General features: G+C 35.9%; 1 protein-coding gene across 4 annotated transcripts in view; it reads left to right on the forward strand.

Annotated features, from left to right (window-relative positions):
• The window catches only part of Elp4 (elongator acetyltransferase complex subunit 4), a 243,539-nt gene that overhangs the window by 27,963 nt on the left and 195,722 nt on the right, over window positions 1-19,854 (forward strand). For 3 of the 4 annotated variants that reach the window (XM_029555168.1, XM_029555157.1, XM_008851331.3), the window contains exon 3: window positions 124-245. In XM_029555168.1, the coding sequence (XP_029411028.1) occupies window positions 124-245 (122 nt within the window). The remainder of the gene's footprint in view (window positions 1-123; window positions 246-19,854) is intronic. The other variant, XM_029555164.1, reaches the window with a different exon arrangement.

The following is a 19,854-nucleotide window of genomic DNA, read 5'->3' on the forward strand; positions in this document are numbered from 1 at the left end:
AAGGAAAGCATTATCCATTGCCTCACGTCACATACTTGTTTTCTACTTGTTTTAAAAAGAAAACAATGCAAAAACATGTTTGAGTACACAGGGATGCTAATATACTTTTCAAATTTTTTTCAGAAGAGGATAAATTTAATATCTACTCGCCCTTGCTCTTCAAGTATTTCCTGGCAGAGGGAGTTGTCAACGGGCATACTTTGTTAATTGCATCTGCTAAAGAAAACCCTGCCAACATTTTACAGGTATGGATAATGTGCTAATTCAATATATGTTTTGATTTTCATGTGAAAAAAGATATATAAGCAGGGCATATTTATTTATAACCTATATTTAAATACTTTAATGGGACCCTTTGGTTTTTCAAGGCAGGGTCTCACCCTAGAGCCCAGGCTGGCGTCAAATTCATAGTATTCCATCTGCCTCAGCCTCCAGAGTACTGGAATTACAGGCCTGAACCACCATTCCTGGCCCTTCTTCTGGTGTTTTGATTTGGTTTGATTTGGTTTGGTTTTGGTCTTAGTATGTAACAAAGGTTAGCTTTGAACTCAGAATCCTCCCGTCTCAGCCGTGATTACAGGTATATTCCATCACACCTGGCTATATGTTTTTTTATCTCAATGAAAAAAATCAAAATTTTTGAACATAGAGTTTTGTTTTTAATTAATGTTCTTAGTTTTGTTTTTAATGTGAAATGGAAGTGGAAGAATATTAATAAATTATTTGAAACTTAGCACCAAATGAAATCACGTTTGATAGAAAGTAATTTTAGCTTATAATACTTAACTGAAAAAGGGAGAAACAGCCTCTAATTTTTTTACTTCTAGTCATAACTCTCACATTGTGACATGAATAATCTTTTACTATGCTCATGCAAATTTCCCAGAGCCTAAGCCTTTCTCTAATACCCCCAGAGTATGAATTAACTCTTCCCCTAAGAGTCCTAAAAGAATGTTGCAATTTTATTAAGTAAAAGTATAGGAAATCAGGAGCATGTAGTAAAGCAAATAATGGAGTCTTAAATGAAAGTGATATTTTTGTAATCATCAAATTTTATGATATTTTTATTATTTCATGTTTTTATTTAGCATACGCAAGAATAAACTCAGTCCAGGTGATTATAATATTTGTCATTCTTACTGCAAAGTTGAAGTCATAGTTTTATTCAAAACCTACATAAAGACATTTAAAGGTACATAAATTAAAAATAGTTTAGGTCAATAAACAATAGTTTATTGTTATATGTACTGAGTATTGTTCTATGTATTTGTGCTACTAAGAGAACTCTGAAAAAATTAAGTGAAGACATCTGTAGAATGTCTGACAATTATATTGACAAAATGCTAAAGATACAAATCAAAAGAAAGTTACAGAAATTATCTTTACTTAATATTGTTTTGCTTTGAGAAAAACAGAAGTGATTCTTTTCTAAGTAATAAGCAATAATAATAAATATTTGATCACTTCACTGATCTTTTTTATAAGGCAAGAATGCTTTTTACCTTACAGAGGACAATCCTGACTTGTAGAATATTGAATTCCTTTGTTTGGAAGAGGATGCCAATTAAGCCATTATTTGAATAGAGTTCATCATCAGAACACTTTTACCACATAGTAAACAAATTGGCAAATGGATGGCATTTTTATTAACTAGCTTTCCATTGCTATAACACAATCCTTGAGATGATCAACTTTAAAAGCAGAAGGATTTGCTTTGTCTTAGAGATTCAAAGTTTTCAATCTGTGTTCACTTGGCCTCGTTGCTTTTGGTTTGTGGTAATACAGTGCATCATGGGGAGATAGATTTATGACAGAAAAGGTCTGTTTATCTCATGGCCACTGGGAAGCAAAGAGTAAAGGGGAAGAAAGACCTGAATCCTAGTATCTCCTGGAGGTTCCATCTCCTAAAGGTGTAATACCTCCTAACAGCACTGTAGGATGGCAGCCAAGCCTTTAAACATGGATTTTTGGAGCAAACTCCAGACCTAAACTATTTCATCATTTGGAAGGAATCAGTAGCATAATAAATACTATTTTTTAGCATCAGTCACTGACAGCAACAGACTTGCACACTCAAGCTTATAAGGTATTGTAGTACTAAACTTGATACTAACCTGATTCTTTTGTAGTGATCAAGCTTTACAAAATAATACTGTCATAAAATCGAAAGAAACTTCCTTTGTTTAACTGTGCCTCTGGTAAAGTCCTTTTTTTTTTTTTTTTTACATTTTTTTTTTTTTTTTTTTGGGGGTTGTCGTAATCATGTGGGAACAAAGTACATATTTCCCAGCACATTGCATACCAGCCTGGGACCTGCAGTCTCAGCCCCTGGAGCCTCTGCTGACATTAGGCCACGATCCTGGGCTAAGAGGTGTCATGGCTGTGGCAAGTATGTCCTTATTCAGAGAGTTGCACTTTGACCTCCCTAGGCACTTGAGAAAGCCCTGTTGTTCTGGGTGGGATCTGAATGTTTATGCCCGCTCCACCTTCATACATCGAATACCAACTTTCAAGGTTGGCAGTATTGGGAAGTTTGAGAAGTAATTAGGTCATGCTAGTTGAAGTCCATTTGTGAAATTGGGAAGTCCTCTGGTAAAGTCCTTTTTTTTTTTTTTTTTTACCCTTTTTTTTTTCTATTTTTGGGGGGTATTTCTGAGATAGGGTCTCCCTATAGCCCCAGCTGGCCTGGAACTCGATGTGTAGACCAGGCTGACTTGAACTCACAGAGATCTGCCTGCCTCTGCCTCAGAGTGCTGGAATTAAAGGTGTGTGCCGCCACGCCCAGTTCAAAGTCCATTTTTTATACAATTTAAATTTTATTTTGAAAATTTCACGCATGAGTACTATATTTATATCATTTCCACCTGCCCCTCTCCCCTTCCAACTCCTCATATGACCCTCCCCACATCCTTTCAATTTTGTGAACTTTTCTTTAATTGTTGTGTATACACAAACACACACATACACACACACACACACACACACACATGTAATGAGTCCATTTAGTGTTCCTCATATGTGCATATGTTTAGGACTGACTACTTGAGATTGGATAACCTGTCATGGAGTTCATCTCTGGAGAGAATTCTTTCTTTCTCTCAGCATCCATTGTGAAATTTCCTATATCTATGCTGGCATGTGAACTGGTAGTGTCATGCAGGCCTTGTTTGGACAACCATATTGTTGAGATGTCATTGGTACAGCTTCCCTGTCATGAACCAAAGGACCAGGACACCTACTAGATATTGTTTTCTAGGCGTGACAGGGAAGAAAACTCCATTTTTAATTTCTACCTAATATTTTAGTTTTTGAAACATTTTCTTTATGCTTTCATTTCTTTTTTGCTCCTTGTCCTTTGACTTAATCATCTCATCCAGTTAAGCTACTCATCCAAGGGCTCTGGACAGTAGCCCTTGTCAGAGGGGACCATGCAGGTTCTGAGTGGCATGTTCCACAATCTACTGAGCCTAGCTGTGTGTGGCTCATGCCTGCCCTACCTTAGGGTGAAAGGATGGGAAAAAAATTTCAAAAATAGCACTAAGAAATAAGCAGGCATTACAGTTCCAATATCTGAAAAACTAGACTTCAGATTGAAATTAATCAGAAGAGATAAAGTTAACTTCATTCTAATCAAGGGAGCAATTGACCAGGAAGACATTACAGTGACAAACATTTGTGCATCAAATACTCTGGTGCAATCCAATTTTATAGAGACAGTACTTCAGAAATTCAAGACACAGGTTAACCCCAACTCAGAAATTGTAGGTGACTTCAATACCTCACTCTTTCCAATAGACAGGTCAATGGGACAGAGAATAGAGAAATGTATGAATTAAAGGCAATCATATATGAAATTAACCTAAAACATACCTATTGAATATTCTACCCAATCACCAAAGAATAGACATTCTATTCAGAAGCACATGGAAGTTTCTCTAAAATAGACCACATACTGGGGCACAAAAATCCCTCAACAAATACAAAAAGCCTGAAATTATTCCAGACATTGTCCAGACCACAATGAAATAAAACTTAAAATCAACAGCAACAGCTCTAGTAACTAAATGAACTCATGGAGATTAAATAACACTCCTGAATGATGACTGTATCAAAAAAGAAATCAAGAAAGAATTGAAAGTATTCCTGGAACTAAAGGAAAATGATAATATACCACAACAAAACCTCTAGGACATATTAAAAGCAGTCCTAAGAAAGAAATTTGTATCTCTAAGCAACTACATTTAAAAAATCAGAAAGAAGGGTTAGAGAGATGACTCAGTGGTTCAGAGCACTGTCTGCTCTTGCAGGGGACCCAGGTTCAGTTCTCAGTACCCACATTGCAGCTAACAACAATCTGTAACTCCAGATCTAGGGGATCTAACGCCCTCTTCTGGCCTTTGTGATCTTGGCACAACATGGGTGCACTTACATACATGCAGGCAAAGCACTCATACACATAAAAATAATTGAAATAAATAAATCAGAAGAGGCACAAATAAATGACTTGATGGTACAACTCAAGAAATCTGGAAAGGCAAGATTAAACCAAACCCAGCAGATAAGAAAAAAATTAGCAAAAATCAGAGCAGAAATCAATGAAATAGAAATAAAACAAAACAAAATCAGTGAATTTAGGAGTTGCTTCTTTGAAAAGATAAACATGATAGACAGACCCTTAGTCCAGTTACCTAAAAGAAAGAAAGTGCAAATCCAAATCAACAAAATCAGAGACGAATGAGTAAACATCACAACAGACACCAAAAGATCTAGAACAATATAAGGGAATACTTTAAAAATCTATACCTGTTGAATTTGCAAACCTAAAAGAAATAGACGAATTTCTAAATCCATGGAAATCACCAAAGCTAATCCAAGAAGACATCAACAATTTAAACAAACCCATAACAAGTAAATTGAAACAGTAATATAAAAATCTCTCAATTACAAAAAGCCCAGGCCCAGATGGATTCACAACAGAATTTTACCATACCTTCAAAGAAGATCTACAACCAATATTACTTAAATTGTTCTAAAAGATAGAAACTGAAGGAGAAGTCCCAAACTCCTATTATGAAGCCAGTATTACTCTAATATGAAAACCAGAAAAAGACATTACAAAAAAATAGATACTATAGGTTAATATTCCTAATGAACGTAGCTGCAAAAATTCTCAACAAAATTATTGCAAATAACATACAGACTCACATCAAAAAGATCATCCACCATGATCAGGTAGGCTTTTTCCAGAGATGTAAGAATGGTTCAATATATGTAAGTCAATAAATATGATAAATCGTATAAATGGAGATAAAGACAAAAATCATATGATCTTGTTATTAGATGCTGTGCTAGATAGCTTTAGTCGTCAACTTGACACACCTGGGTGGGGCAGGGAGATGGCTCAATTGAGGAATTTCCTCCATTGAACTGACCTCTGGCCATGTCTGTGAGACATTTTCTTGATTGTTAGTGATGTGGGAGGGCCCAATCCACTATGAGTAGTGCCACACCTGAGCAGGTTATCCTGTATTATATAAGAAAACAGGCTGAGCGTGGATCAGGTGACTAGGCCAGCATTTTCAACAAATGGTGCTGGAAAAATTTGATCTCCATGTGTAGAAGAATGAAATTAGACCTATACCTACAACCCTCCTCAAAAGTCAACTCCAAATGTATTAAAGACTTCAATATGTAGCCTGAAATGCTAAAACTGTTACAAGAAAACATAGGTAGACCCTACAAGGTATAGGTACAGGAAAGGACTTTCTAAATCAGACATTAGTCACTCAGGAATTGAGGTTAACAATCAACAAATGGGAGCTCAGTAAACTAAAACGCTTCTAAACAGCAAAGTACACAAAATATGGAGTGAAGAGTAAGCTCACAGTATGGGAGAAAATGTTCTTCAGCTATACATCTGACAGAGGATTAATATCCAGAATATATAAAGAACTCAAAAAGCAAGAAAGCAAATGACCCAATTAATAAATTGCTATGGATCTGAACAGAGGGCTCTCAAAAGAAGAAATTAAAATGACCAAGGGAAAAAAGTGTTCATCATCCTTCGTAATATAAGAAATACAAATCAAATTACTTTAAAATTTCATCTAACCCCAGCCAGAATGACTAAGGTCAAAAAAAACAAAAGGCACCAAATGCTGATGTGAATGCAGGGAAAGGAGACCCCCTCATCCACTGTTGGTGGGTTTGCAAATTGGTGCAGACACTATGAAAATCATTACAGAGAACTCTTAAAAAAAAAACAAAACTAAAAATACATCTATCATATAATCCAGTTATACCACTTCTGGGCATGTACCCAAAGGACTCATCCTACTTGCATAGCCATGTTTGTTGTTCTTTTCACCATAGTTGAGAAATGGAAACAACGTAAATGTCCCTCAACTGATGAATGGTAAATGAAAATATTTACACAATGGAATTCTACTCAGCAATTTAAAAAAAAAAAAGAAAATCATGAAATTTGTAAATGAACTATAAACTTTTATACTAAATGAAGTATTACTGATTCAGAAAAACAATACGTTCTCTCTCATTTGTGTATCCTAGATCCAAATCCTTAGATGTGAGTGTATATTCTGATTTAACTGCAGGAACCAGAAAAATGGAAAGGAACCATGGGGGTAAAGGGCAAGAAGAATCTTGAGAGACTTCAATAATAGGAGACAGGTGTAATCAGGGGAAATGGGGAAAATGTGGGTTACTTTAACTGTGGAAGGAGTCAGGAGGGTTATACAGGGGTAGAGAGAAGAGAGATAAATAGTGCTTAGATGGCTTGAAAAAACAGAACTGTATTAGTTCATATATTCAAGTGTTAGTTCTCATATTCAAGGGTCCACAGTTGGTGGGCTGTTTTGGGAAGTTTTAGGAGATGTAGCCTAGCTGGAGGTAGCACGTCACAAGGGACAGGCCTTGAGAGGTTCTTCAACCTTTTGTTCCAGTTGTTCTCTGCTTCCTGTGCCTGTTTGAAATGTCTTCCCTCAGGTATCTGTTCCAGCCACCTCTACCGCCATGCCTTTCCCCATCATTATGGACTCTAACCCTCTGGACCTATAAGCTCAAATAAAGTCTTCCTTTTATAAGTTTTTTTGGTCATGGTGTCTTATCCCACAACAGAAGAGTAACTAATACAGAAATTAGTACCAGAAATGAAGTGTTGCTGTGCAGAACCTGATCATGTGGTTTTTTTGGAGGAATGTGGAAGAATTTGGAAGTTTGGACTAGAAAAGTAGTTGAATGCTGTAAACAGAGCTTAACAGGCTGTTTTAGTAGGACCTGGAAGAAAATAGTGCTGGAAGCAAAGTAGTCCCAAAGGGAAATACGGTGTTAAGCAGCAACTGGGAAATTTTCACAAAGCATCTGACTGCTGTCTGCTCCCAGCCTAAAAGCTTGGTCTGAGGCTAAGTTGAAAAGTAATGGAGTGATTTCTTTGGTGGAGGAAATTTCCAAACAGTGTAACATAGTATGGTGGTGTGGCTATTAACGGTTAATATTAAGCAGATCTACAATGAAAAAGAGCAAGCTTGGCAGAAAAATGCAAAATGTACTATTTGGATTGAAAGGAGCACTGGGAAGATTAATGTTGGAGTCAAGGCATATGCTGAAGGGGAGGCTCTCTTTAATAAGGAGATTAGAGTCATTCAGGAGAGACGTAGAGATTTGCAATTAAACAATGAAAAAAGTACCTTTAGGGCAAGACCACACCCAGCTCAGCCTCCAACTTGTGAAAGGAAAAAGCCTAAGGAGTTTTCTTCTAGAAAACTACAACCCACAGTAGCTGCTGGTAATGTGGATGAAGCTGGCCAGGGTCCATTGCAAACTGGCAGCTAAACTTGGCATTCTTGTTCACATTGTGCTGTCTTTAGAGGCATGAAAGCTGCAAAAGTAAAGGGGTCATCAGTTCTTCCTCTGCAATTTCAGAGAGCCACTGAGGCTAAGCAGCATGCATGCAACAGGGGCATCCCTGCATAAAAAAGGCCCTGACAGGCCATTGCCTGAAGCTGTGAAGTTGAAGCCTGGTTGGCCGTGGAAACCCCAAGATGTTGGAGATGCTAGAGCCAAGGAGAGCTGAATACAGGTAGTGGTACCATCCTGAGAGAGAAGTATGTTGCATGAAGCAAAACTGGAGGGGTTGAGCACCACTCAGACTCTGTAAACCATATGTTGGTTTGAATGAAGCATTCCCGGTAGTCTTCAAGTATTTGGACATTTTGTCCCCAGTTGGTGGCTCTGTTTTGGGATGTTTTAGAAGGTGTGGCTTTGCTTGAGGAAACACATCACTGGGGGCAGGCTTTGAGAGTTTTTAAGCCTTGCCAAAACTTCCAGTCACTCTCTGCTTCCTGTGCCTGCTTGAAGATGTGATCACTTGGCTTTCTACTCCAGCCACCTCTGCCACCATTCCTCCTCTACCATAATGGATGCTAATCCTTCTGGAATCATAAGCCAAATAAACTCTTCCTTCTATAAGTGGCCTTGGTCATGGTGTCTTTATTACAGCAACAGAAAAGTAACTAATAGAGGCCAGCTGTAATATATATATATATATATATATATATATTGAAAATTATCAAAATTCAGTAAAAAAAATTTTAATGTTTTATTCTACAGTCAATTCAAAATTCTATACTGTGTAAAAAAATGTCCTTCAAATTAACAAAAGTGGGCCAGAAATGTGACTCAACAGATAAAAATGTTTCCTATAAAAGCTTCATGACATGAGTTTGATCCCCAGAACCTATGAAAAGATGGAAAGAGAGAACTTATTCCACGAAGTTGTCCTTTGATCTCCACATGCATCTAGTTGCATTCACACACACACAGGTAGAAAAATATCCCAGTATAGATGTGGGGAGGTGGGTAAGAAACTCCAACCCGACCTAAGGAACTACTAACAACCTATGAATACTGAGAAGGGGAGATTCAATCTTGTTTAAGGGTGAGACTCTTAGTAGATTCTTCAGGCTCCAGCACATGAACCCCATACTCAAGGGCATTTGGGTACACAAACCTGACTCTGAGTACATTCTTTGATGAAATTAATGTCAATATTTTTATGCTGAATAAAGATGATAGCTCAAAATAAAATAAAATAAAATAATAAAAGAGAACATGAGTGTAGAAGGGAGAAATGTTGGGGTTCCCAAGGGGGTAAGTAGGTAATATAGGGTGAATATGATCCATGTATGCATGTATGAAATTGTCAAAGAATAGATAAAAATAAATGTTTTTTCTTTAAAAAAAAAAAAAGATGATAGCTATCTCTAGTATGATTGGGCCTTATCCAGTATGTTGAATGCCTGAATAACATAAAAGGGTTCATTATCTTGTGCATAAGGGAAGTTTTCTGATACAGCTGGGTTGAACCTGGCTGTTTCCTGTCTTCTGACTTGCACTGAAGCATCAGCTTGCCCTAGGTCTCCAACCTGCCAGTCTTCAAATTGGAATTAACACCTTCAGTTGTCAGGGTCCTCAGGCCTTCAGATTTGACTTTTGAGTTTCTACCTTGAAAACTCACCCTGCAGGCTGTGGGGAATTGTACACTTCCACAACTGCTTTGAGCTAGTTCCTTACAATAAATCTCTTAAAACACACACACAAACACACACACACACACACACACACACACACACACACACTTTTTTTTGGTATATTAAAAACACCATAGATCTTTATTTTCAGCATTATCTTAAATATGCAATGAAGTATTTCTAGCTGTAACCTTTGTACTTCCAAATCTCGTAGCTAAAAATTTTGCATCTTTTTTATGTAAATGAATTTTTGCCTGTACATATTTAAATTGTATCATGTGTGTGCAGTGCCCATGGAGGCCATTGGATCCCCTGGAACTGGAGATGCAGATGGTTAGCTGCCATGTGGATGCTGGGAATGGAACTTGGGTCCTCTGCAAGAGCAGCTAGTACACTTGTGTCTCCAGGCCCTGTTTTGCACTTTTTTTATGGACATCTCCCTTTTTCCCTCACTTTCTAACTCCACACAACCACTGTGTCACTTTCTGCCCTACTAGATGTTTTGAACTTAGGAGTGTGTTCTAATGATATCATATCTTTTTCCGCAGAGACTGTTTAATCAAAGATATAATAATTGCTGCCATGAAAACCTAATGGTTTTAAGGAGTAGTTTTGCTTTTGTGATAGTATAGATTTGGTACTGCAGTTTGAAGTTCTTTCCTTCATAAGAAATCTAGAACAAGTGGTTTTGTTTAAATACCAAGTTTGCTTTTCATGAAAATAGAATATTAATCAACAGTTTATTCAATGAACCATAAAAGTGATTGTGATATTTAGAAATTATCTTTTTAAAAAAAATAAGCTAATTAGTTTATCATAATGAATTCACAAATAAAAACATAACAGCTAGATTAAAGTACCCTCTCAAACACACACTTGCCCAGGCCCAAAATCAGTGCATTGAAGGGAACTTCCACACCTTTAGGATGGCCATTTTGCAGATCTGGAGGTTCACTTAGGGTTTTACATTTTTATGCGCTTACCCACCACACACACAAGCTTGCATGCACACATGCATGCACACAAAAACTATGACAGAATTGAAACCAGAAAAAGAAAATAGCTTTGTATCCTCTTTTATGTTTCATTTATCCATTTTTCTATCACTTTCAGTAACTTTTTTTTTTTTTTTTTAAAAAGGGCCAGCTAGGTGGTTCAGCACGTTAAGGTACTTGCCTTGCAAGCCTGGTGACCTGAGTTGAATCCGGGAACTCTTGTAAAGATAGAGGAGAGAAGCACTCCTCAAAGTTGTCCTTTAACCTCCACATGTGCCATATATGTGCATGCCATACATGGCCCCCGTGCACACATCGCGTACATACAATAATAAATAAAACTATCTGCTTTGATTGTAATGACATTATTTGCTTTCAACTAAGTCATATACATAGATGAATAGTAAGAGTACACAAAGATGGTATGTGTTCAATAATACATGAAATTATTGAGTGATTCATTTTTTAACAATCTATGTGCTTAAATTTCATGCCACTGTACTCAGAAAATATATCAACTTAAAATATACTCTGTCACTCAGTAATACTGCCTAAATTCTCAATCTTGTCATTTTTTATGTCCTGTCTTTGGTATGTAAGAAAGACTAACAGTATTTTGCTGGGCATGGTAGTGCACTCCTTTAATCCTAGCACTTGGGAGGCAAAGGCGGGATCTCTGTAAGTTCAAGGGTAGCCTGGTCTGCATAGCAAATTACAGGCCAGCTGGGACTATAGGGAGACCCTGTGTCAAAAAAAACAAAAAGACAAAAAGAAAGAGTAACAATATTTAATTTTAAACAAATAATATGCCATTCTCATTTTCTGATGAAAAATGCCACTGTTGTTCTTAACATATGCATATTTAATGTGGTCCAGTTAGTATTTATGCATGCTTAAAATAGAATGGGCTAGAAAAATATGGGTGATAAGCATGTAAATTATTCATATTTTCATAATATCAGTACAGAAACACTTCTAGCATCTCTCTGAGAAGAATAAACAAAATATTTTAGTATAAAATGAAATGGTGAATAACAATATAAATGAGTAGGCTTTTCTACATATTTACTCTGAAATTCAGTATGCCTAACACAGTAGTAGTCATAATTAAAACCTCATTTTTATCAAAAAGTTCAATAATGGGTAACCAAAACCAAGTAATTGGCAGTGTTTAGGGAATAACTGTGCAAGAAAAATAATGCTATAATTGCTTAGCTTTAATTTTGTGATATATGATTGGAGATTTCTAGAACTTATAACCAAGGCAAATATTTCTGGTAGGAAAGAAAAAGAGTGAAAAGACAATCTTATTGACCATAATTATCTTGAAACTGTATAACTAAAAGGCAAGTAAAGGATTAAAAAGGTCTATCAGCTGCGTAGGATATGGTATATAACCACCCAGCAATTTATCCATCATTTTTTGAAAACATATTCCTGCCTATTGTAATCACAGCTCCTTCAGGAAGTTAGCGTTAAGATGGAGCACTGAGAAATTATACCCCTTAGAAAATCCTATCAAACAATATACATGATGTTGCTAAAGCTTTAAAGAACACATACTATAAGTGCATTTTAGATAACTTTTTCCTTTAAAAGAATTTACTTTCTATGGAATATTTTCTAAAATAGTGAAAATTCCATTTTTATATTGAAATATATATTTATAAGTAGGCTTTTGTGAAATAAAATGATATGCAACAAATATTTCTTTAGAAATTGAATATATTCAGATTTTATATTATGTACCTTTTTAAAGTTTTTTTTTAATTTATTTTTATTTTTTGTATGCATGTTTCACCTGCATGTATGTAACTGGACCCATGCATGTAATACCCTCAGAGGCCAGAAGAGCATGTCAGATCCCTTGGAACTGGATTGTGGATGGTTACAAACTACCATGTTGGTGCTGGGAACCAAACCCAGGTCCTCTGCAATAGCATCCAGTGCTCTTAACCACTGAGCCGTCACTCAGCCCTCCTTTTTTAAGTTTGAAGACATGTTAATGTATCAATGGAATTCAGGAAATTTTTCAAAAATAGAATTAAATGTTATTTCATTTTATAGCGAGATCAGTTTGAAAACTTAGATTGTGTATTTGCTGGTGATGACATGCCAGAGGAATGATATTCATGCATGTGGCTACAGTATCTAATATGCACAGAAAAGGATGAACTCTTTGTTGCATTAATTTTTTTAGTCATCTTTTATATGCAATGTGCCCTATTTCAGTGTCAGCTGGGATACTTCGAACAAGATTAAATGTTGTAATCAGAACAAATATGTGACTACATTCAGGAGTATTGTGACTATTTTGATGTTTGCCAAAGGCTTATAACATTCAGTGTATTCTAACATCAAATAAACATTAAATTAATATTTTATATTTTAAATTGTGAGGCTTTCCATATTTACTGTTTCAAAATTTAAAAGTAACCATGTTTTTTTAATCACCACAAAATAAGTTATAATTTATTAAAAGCAAACCATACTTTATGAATTAATATAACAGAATATTTAATAATGAAATAATACAGTAAAATGTTAAAATTTAAATTAAATCTTTATAATTCTTTCTTATGAACTTAAGGCCAACAAGTAAAAATATAATTATCTAAATGATTTCAAATCAATATTCCATGTCCCAGAACTTTTATCCAAATATTGAACTCACTTATTTAAATCTTATTCTTTTTATCTTAAATCTTGCTTTATTTGATTCTTTGATTTAAATTGAAATTGAAGTTGTTAATTAAGAATTAGGTGGAGCAGTATTTTTGCCAAGCAATGTAATATTTGAATTATTACCATTTTCTTTTTCTTCTATCAGCTTGGTATTGAGCTTTTTAAGGATGTGTGTTTGCTGTCTACCTGCTTCACTGCTCACTAAGAAAAAATAAAAGTGAGAATCCTGAAAGTGGGTGGTACTCCATCCTTACTATGTTTCAGGACAATCTGGCAGTCTAGTTTGTCTGAATGAAAAAAATTCAAAAATTTCTTAGAGCCAAGCTTTGTTTTCCTAGTTCTGGCAGAAGGAAGTTCAAAAGCAGCATCTCACTGGCCAACCTTTCAGCAGTCCTACTCTGCTGATCTCCAAAGTTGTCTTAACAATGCGGAATAAAAACAATGTACACACTCACATGCCTTTGATCCCAGTGCTTGGGAGGCAGAGGCAGGTGGATCTCTGTGAGTTCAAGGCCACCCTGGCCTACATAGTGAGTTCCAGGACAGCTGGGGCTACAAAGAGACCCTGTCTCAAAAAGACCAAAAAAAATTTTTTTTAATTAAAAATATAATAAAAAAAATAATGTACACACTCTAAATTAAATTATGCTTTGACCCTTTTGCCATTTCACTTTTTAAGTTTTATGCTTCTCTACCTTACAAATAATATTTCCCTACATTTTGACATCTTCTAAAACTATAATATATATTGTATTTGCCTAAAACTATTATAACTGTATACCTTTTCTCCATATTAAAATTATAAATATTAGACATCCCTTTGATGATAGATAAATCACATTGTTTCTGTCATTTCCTTGTCAGCATTTTATCTCTTCTCAAAATCATCAGACTATCTATACACTTTTCAGTATTTAATAGTCCTGATGTGCTTATTGAGCCAGAAATGTGCTGTTTGACCCCGGGTTTCACTCTTCTCCAACCCCCTGGCTACTGGGAGAGCTTACTTAAAATTCCAAGTTCTCCCCTGGCAGCTGCACTTAGAGCTTCTTTGGCAAACTAAAGACTAAGAACAAACCATGGAAAAGTGTGATGCTGTTTCCAGTGACCTACATTTGCAGCCGTCTCTTAAAGATGGTGTGTAACTGGTTTCTCCAGCAAGGAAAAGAAGGGAAAGATAAAAAATAAAAATATAAAGAATAACACTGCACTCCTCTTCCACCAGTTAGTAAGAAACAGTCCTGTTATCACAATGAACTTGCACTTGACACATTTTTGCATAAACAAAAGAATTTTGAAGGCAGGAAAATTGCCTGTGCTGTTTAATCCAAATGGTGAAATTCACCTAGAATCTTAGATTTTCATTTCTGTTTTATTTCTTAATCAGCTGCAAAATCTTCTGCAAGTCCCTTATGCTTTCATATTAAGATGGGTAACTACCCTATTCCAGATTTCTAAATGTAAAATGAAATTGGGATGGGGGATATGTTTTAAATTTTAAAGCACTTATTCTAACCATGGCTTTGCTTTCAAAGTTTTGTTATTTAATTATTTTCTGTTTGAGACAGGAACTCATGTATGTATCCCAGGCTGGCCATGAATTTATGTTACTTGGGATGACATTGAAGTTCTTGTCTTCTGCCTCCACTTCAGAGTGCTAGGATCATAGGCATGTGCTAGTTTATTGTGGTGCTAATGGTCAAACCCAGGGCTACATGCATGCTAGGCAAGCACTCTACCCATTAAGATGCATTCCCTCCCCATGAAAAAATTTGTTTTGAACCCATGAGCAAGAAGAGTTGTGAGTCCTTAAATACTGTTATGCTTAAAAAAAAAGAGAGAGAGAGAGTTCTTGGAACTGTTGTGCAGCACTGTATCATTCTTGAAAAAATATGCCATTCAAAGTCATAAATAGGAGTATTCAAAAGAATTAATTTTTCTTCTGACTCAAACTTCTGAAAAACAAAGCCCTTTAAAATAAAAGATAATGCTTATTGTCCCACTTACTGAAACAATAGAATGTGTCATGAAAGGAGAAAGTAGCACAGCATCTAGGGTTGTCAGTTGAATAGGCTACCTAGCTGAGGATCTATTAGCCCCTGATAGCTGCTGGTAGAGGAAGACTCAGTCTTCTTTAAGGATATAAAACTTGATTAGGGTGACCAGGCTTTTTCAGAACACAAATTGGACTCAATAGGCTTTTAAAAATGAAAAATAATAATAGAAAACATGAAGTCACGGGGGGGGGGGGGGGAGAGTAAGGTGCGGTGGAGGTGGGAGAGGGTGTCCTGAATGCAATCAAAATAGATTGTATCAAGTTCTCAAAGAATCAATAAAAATATTTTTTTTAACATAGAACTTAAAGATTGATTATGTAAAAAACTTTGTAGTGTGTAAACCCCCCAAAAGATGAGGCTGTTTCTTTAGCTAGTGTCGGAGTGATTTGCTTTCCATGATTCTTGAAATTTTAAGTTTTGTTAGTCAGAAACTAACAGTTGCAGAAATTGGCCTTAGTTCACCACATCCATCTTTTCAAATTATGGTATATTGATGAAATTAGACCCCTTTGAAATGTCTTTTAACTTTTTTTTTTTTTTTTTGGTCTTTTTGAAATAGGGTCTCCCTATAGCCCCAGCTGTCCTGGAACTCACTATGTAGACCAGGCTGGCCTTGAACTCACAGAGATCCTCCTGCTCTGCCTCCCGAGTGCTGGGATTAAAGGCATGCACCACCAGCCTGGTGAAATGTCTTTAACTTTTATATAATATTCATTCCATAGTTTGACTGCCCAATGGTGTCTGCTTGGTTAAAAACCAACTGACTAGCATAAAAGTAAAACTTTAAATTAGAAGTGAAAAATAGATATTAAATAATGAGATGAAGTGTCTTAGTTTCTTTTATTTTCAGAAGAATTTTTTAAATTAAGTTTTTGGCTAACATAAAGAAATGAATTTTGTTGTGACATTGTCATACATATTATTATATTTTGTTCTTTTTTGCTTACTCCCTATTACCATTCCCCCTTTTCCCCCAGCAGTCCCAGCTTCTGCTTTCATAGCATGTGCATCCATGACCCTTAGAACTCTCCCTTCTCTCCCATAGTTTTCTTTCTACTTTCATTTCATACATAATGTATGTAATATGTATATATTTAAATTCAAATCTAGATTCAAGATGTAAGAAAGAACATGATGTTTAGCTTTCTGATTTGGCTTATTTTACTTAACATAATAATCTCCCTTCAATCCACTTTGCTTCAGATATCATGGTTTCATTCTTCTTTACAGCTGAATAAACTTCCATTGTGTATATGAACCACATTTGCTTTATCCATCATTCATCTGTTAGTGGACATCTAGGCTGGTTCCCTGTCTTGGCTATTGTGAATAGTGCAGCAGTAAAGATGGATGTGCAAGTGTCTCTGTGGAATACTGACTTAGAAACCTTTAGGTATACTCCTAGGAGTGGTATAGGTGGAATGTAAACATGGCTTAAATGGTATTAATTTTACAGTTACCCGGACCTAGAAGGATCAAAAGATTACTCTTTTGTTGTTGTTGTTGTTGTTGTGTTGTTGTTGTTGTTGTTGTTTTAAGCTCCCCATAGCCTTAGCTGGCTTGCAACTCACTATGTAGACCAGTCTGTCTATGATCTCATACAGATCCACTAGTCTCTGCTTCCCAAGTGCTGAGGTCAAAGCCATGTTCCCACCTGGCCCAGCAAAAGATTTTATTTTATTTTATTTTATTTTGGTCTTTTTGAGGCAGGGTCTCTCTGTAGCCCCAGCTGGCCTGAGCGCCTGTGTAGACCAAGCTGGCCTTGAACTCATAGAGATCCTAGAAAAGGCATGCACCACCACCCCCCAGCTTAAAAGATTTTATTTTTAAGAAAGATTTCTCATGCTGTATGGATTCTTTTACTATATAATAGCTCAGTAGCATTTTTGCTGAATCATAAAATAGCTTAGTTGTGTTAGGCCCATAGTTGGTGTAATGTGCTGGTAATTAAGAGGCTGTAAGGTTAAGCTTCATTGACTGCTGAGGGTTTGTATCTTAGCATTTGTTATACCCTAGAGAACATAAAAGTGCGAAGGATCAAATTGTTTGAATCAGGTTTTGCTAGTGTATCTGCCAAAACAAAGACCACAATGTAATATATTAGCACAGAAAGGCATGAATTTTAAATGGAAGAATTATGTTTATACCATCATATTGAACATGATAGTTTTTAGTAAAAAACAGACTTTAGGGCCTGAAGAGATGGTGTAGCAGTTAAGAGCACTGGCTGCTCTTGAAGAGGACCTGGATTAGTTCCCAGTGCCAACATAATAGAGTTATAGGTGGTCAGGAGCCACTCAGTGTAGGTGCTGGGAACCAAACTCAGGGCTTCTCCAAGAGCAGTATGAGCTCTTAACCACTGACCTTTCTCCAGCCCAATAAATAGACTTTAATACTAAAGTGTTTTGACATTTAAAGTTTAGTTTAAAAATCTGGTTTCATGCTGGGTGTTGTGGCACTTCATATAGGATTATTTCAAATAGAGAAACTGTTGTTTTGTTTAAAAGGTAGTACCATTTCTTTATTCATGTTAGCACCCTAGCCTGTCTCATTCGATTAGGAGCAAGATTTTATTCTTCCATTCTGTGTTATGTATAGAATTTACTGATGCTACTTGCTATTTGTATTGATTCATGACACTTAATGACAAGAAACCTGTAAACATTACAATGCAGAAAAGAATTTTTTTAATGATGCTCTTTTAGGAAGGGAAGATATAACAACTCGTTCAATTGTTAATGTTCTGGCTTAGACATTAAAAGCTTGGAATTTTGTAATGTATGGGATCAATATGGTTGCCTAACAAGACCTACAAGACCTACATAATGACATCAGTTGACATGCCAATGTAGATGGGGGAAATGACACAGGGTCTCACCTCTAGATGCAGAGGTACAGGCAATCAATGGATACTGAGGGAGGGACAATTAATTTTTTCCAGGGACAAGCTCTCCTGATAGGTTATTTAATTCCAGGTGATCAGCCCCTAATCACATGTGCACATGAGCACCACTAGATGGGCTTATGTGTTTTTATAAATGTAAGGATATATGTAACAATAATTAAAGAAGAGGACAAGAAGTTGAAGGGGGCATGAAAGGAGGTTGAGGGTGCAGTAAGATGGGTGGAAATGATGCAAATACTGTACTCATGTACAAAATTCTCAAAAAAGAAAAAGAAAAAAGTTATGAGGGATGGCCCTGATCTGTGATTGACAGCTGTAATAGTTAATATTGAAGAACTTTATTCTTGCTATTCTGTTGAAATGGAAATTTTGCCAAAACACTAATTAAAATTTTTGCTTAGAAGCAAATGTTGTAACAAATGGTGTAGAATTGTAGCAGTGATTTCCTGCAGCGGGATCAGTGAGTCCCACAGTGAGCAGGCAATGCCTTGTACTTTAAAATTTTTCAGATTCCGAAAAGAACATTAAATGCAAACTTTTCCTTGATGAATTTTTAAGTATTAGAAGACAAAAGTACAAAAATACTCCTGCATTTCCCCTCAAACCATGTTTTATTAAGTTGTTTTTCACTTAAATTATGAATAGTAATATTGAAATCAAACAATTCTATATAATGAATTTCATTTTTCATGATGATAGGATGATTTGACACTGTTGCCTAGCACGGGGCTGTGCTTCACAAATTTAAAAAACTATACTCCCAATGATTTTTAATTTTAGCCCTTAATTTTTCTGATTTTGCTTCATGTTTTGCCTCAAAACATGGTAAAAGTACTGGAATAACTAGGTGTGTAACTAGGCAAGTTACTAATACTATAACATTTAGACATACCATAGTAGAATGAACTTACGTTATAGATACAGTGCTAAGAAACAGATGCTGAAGGGATTGGCTCACCTCCTACAGAAGTGCTGCTATATTTGATCAGATCTAAGAAGCCATTGATTATAATCATTAATTTATGAACCACTATGAAGAAAAGAGAAAACATTGCTATGTAAACTAGGAAAGAATGTGTCTTTTCATTTATAATTTTTGTTTATTCATAGTGAAAAAATTTATTCATTTTTAAGATTTTGTTTATTATTTTTATTTTATGTGTACGAGCGTATTGCCTACGTGTAAGTGCACTTGTGTCATACAATGCCCACAGAGGTCAGAAGAGGGCATTGGAGCCCCTGGAACTGGAGTTATGACCAGTTTTTAACTGCCGTGTAGGTGCCAGGAATCGAACCCAGATCCTCTGAGCAGCTGGTGCTCTTAACAGCTGAGCCAGCTTTCCAGCCCCAGTATTATTTTTTTAATCTATCACATTTGCCTGCCAAGAGAAGTTATTAGCCAAATATGTAACATACCATAAAACTTGATATTTAGAATGCTACTGCTTTGCTTCCCTCTGACACATAGTCATTAATAGCCACACTTTTTTTTTTTGACCATATTCATTTATTTTCACAATATTCTCCTCTCTGTCACCAATAGCAAGTACTATGCTCCTTAAAGGATGCTCCATTTTTGCACGCTGATTTTAATCTAAAACAAGCGTCCACCTGGAAGTGTTATTGCATATCATTTTTTGATTAGTCAAGAAATTATCCGTGGA

Source organism: Nannospalax galili, unplaced genomic scaffold, assembly GCF_000622305.1.
Source record: "Nannospalax galili isolate Female #2095 unplaced genomic scaffold, S.galili_v1.0 scaffold11, whole genome shotgun sequence".
In the NCBI taxonomy this organism is placed as follows: domain Eukaryota; kingdom Metazoa; phylum Chordata; class Mammalia; order Rodentia; family Spalacidae; genus Nannospalax; species Nannospalax galili.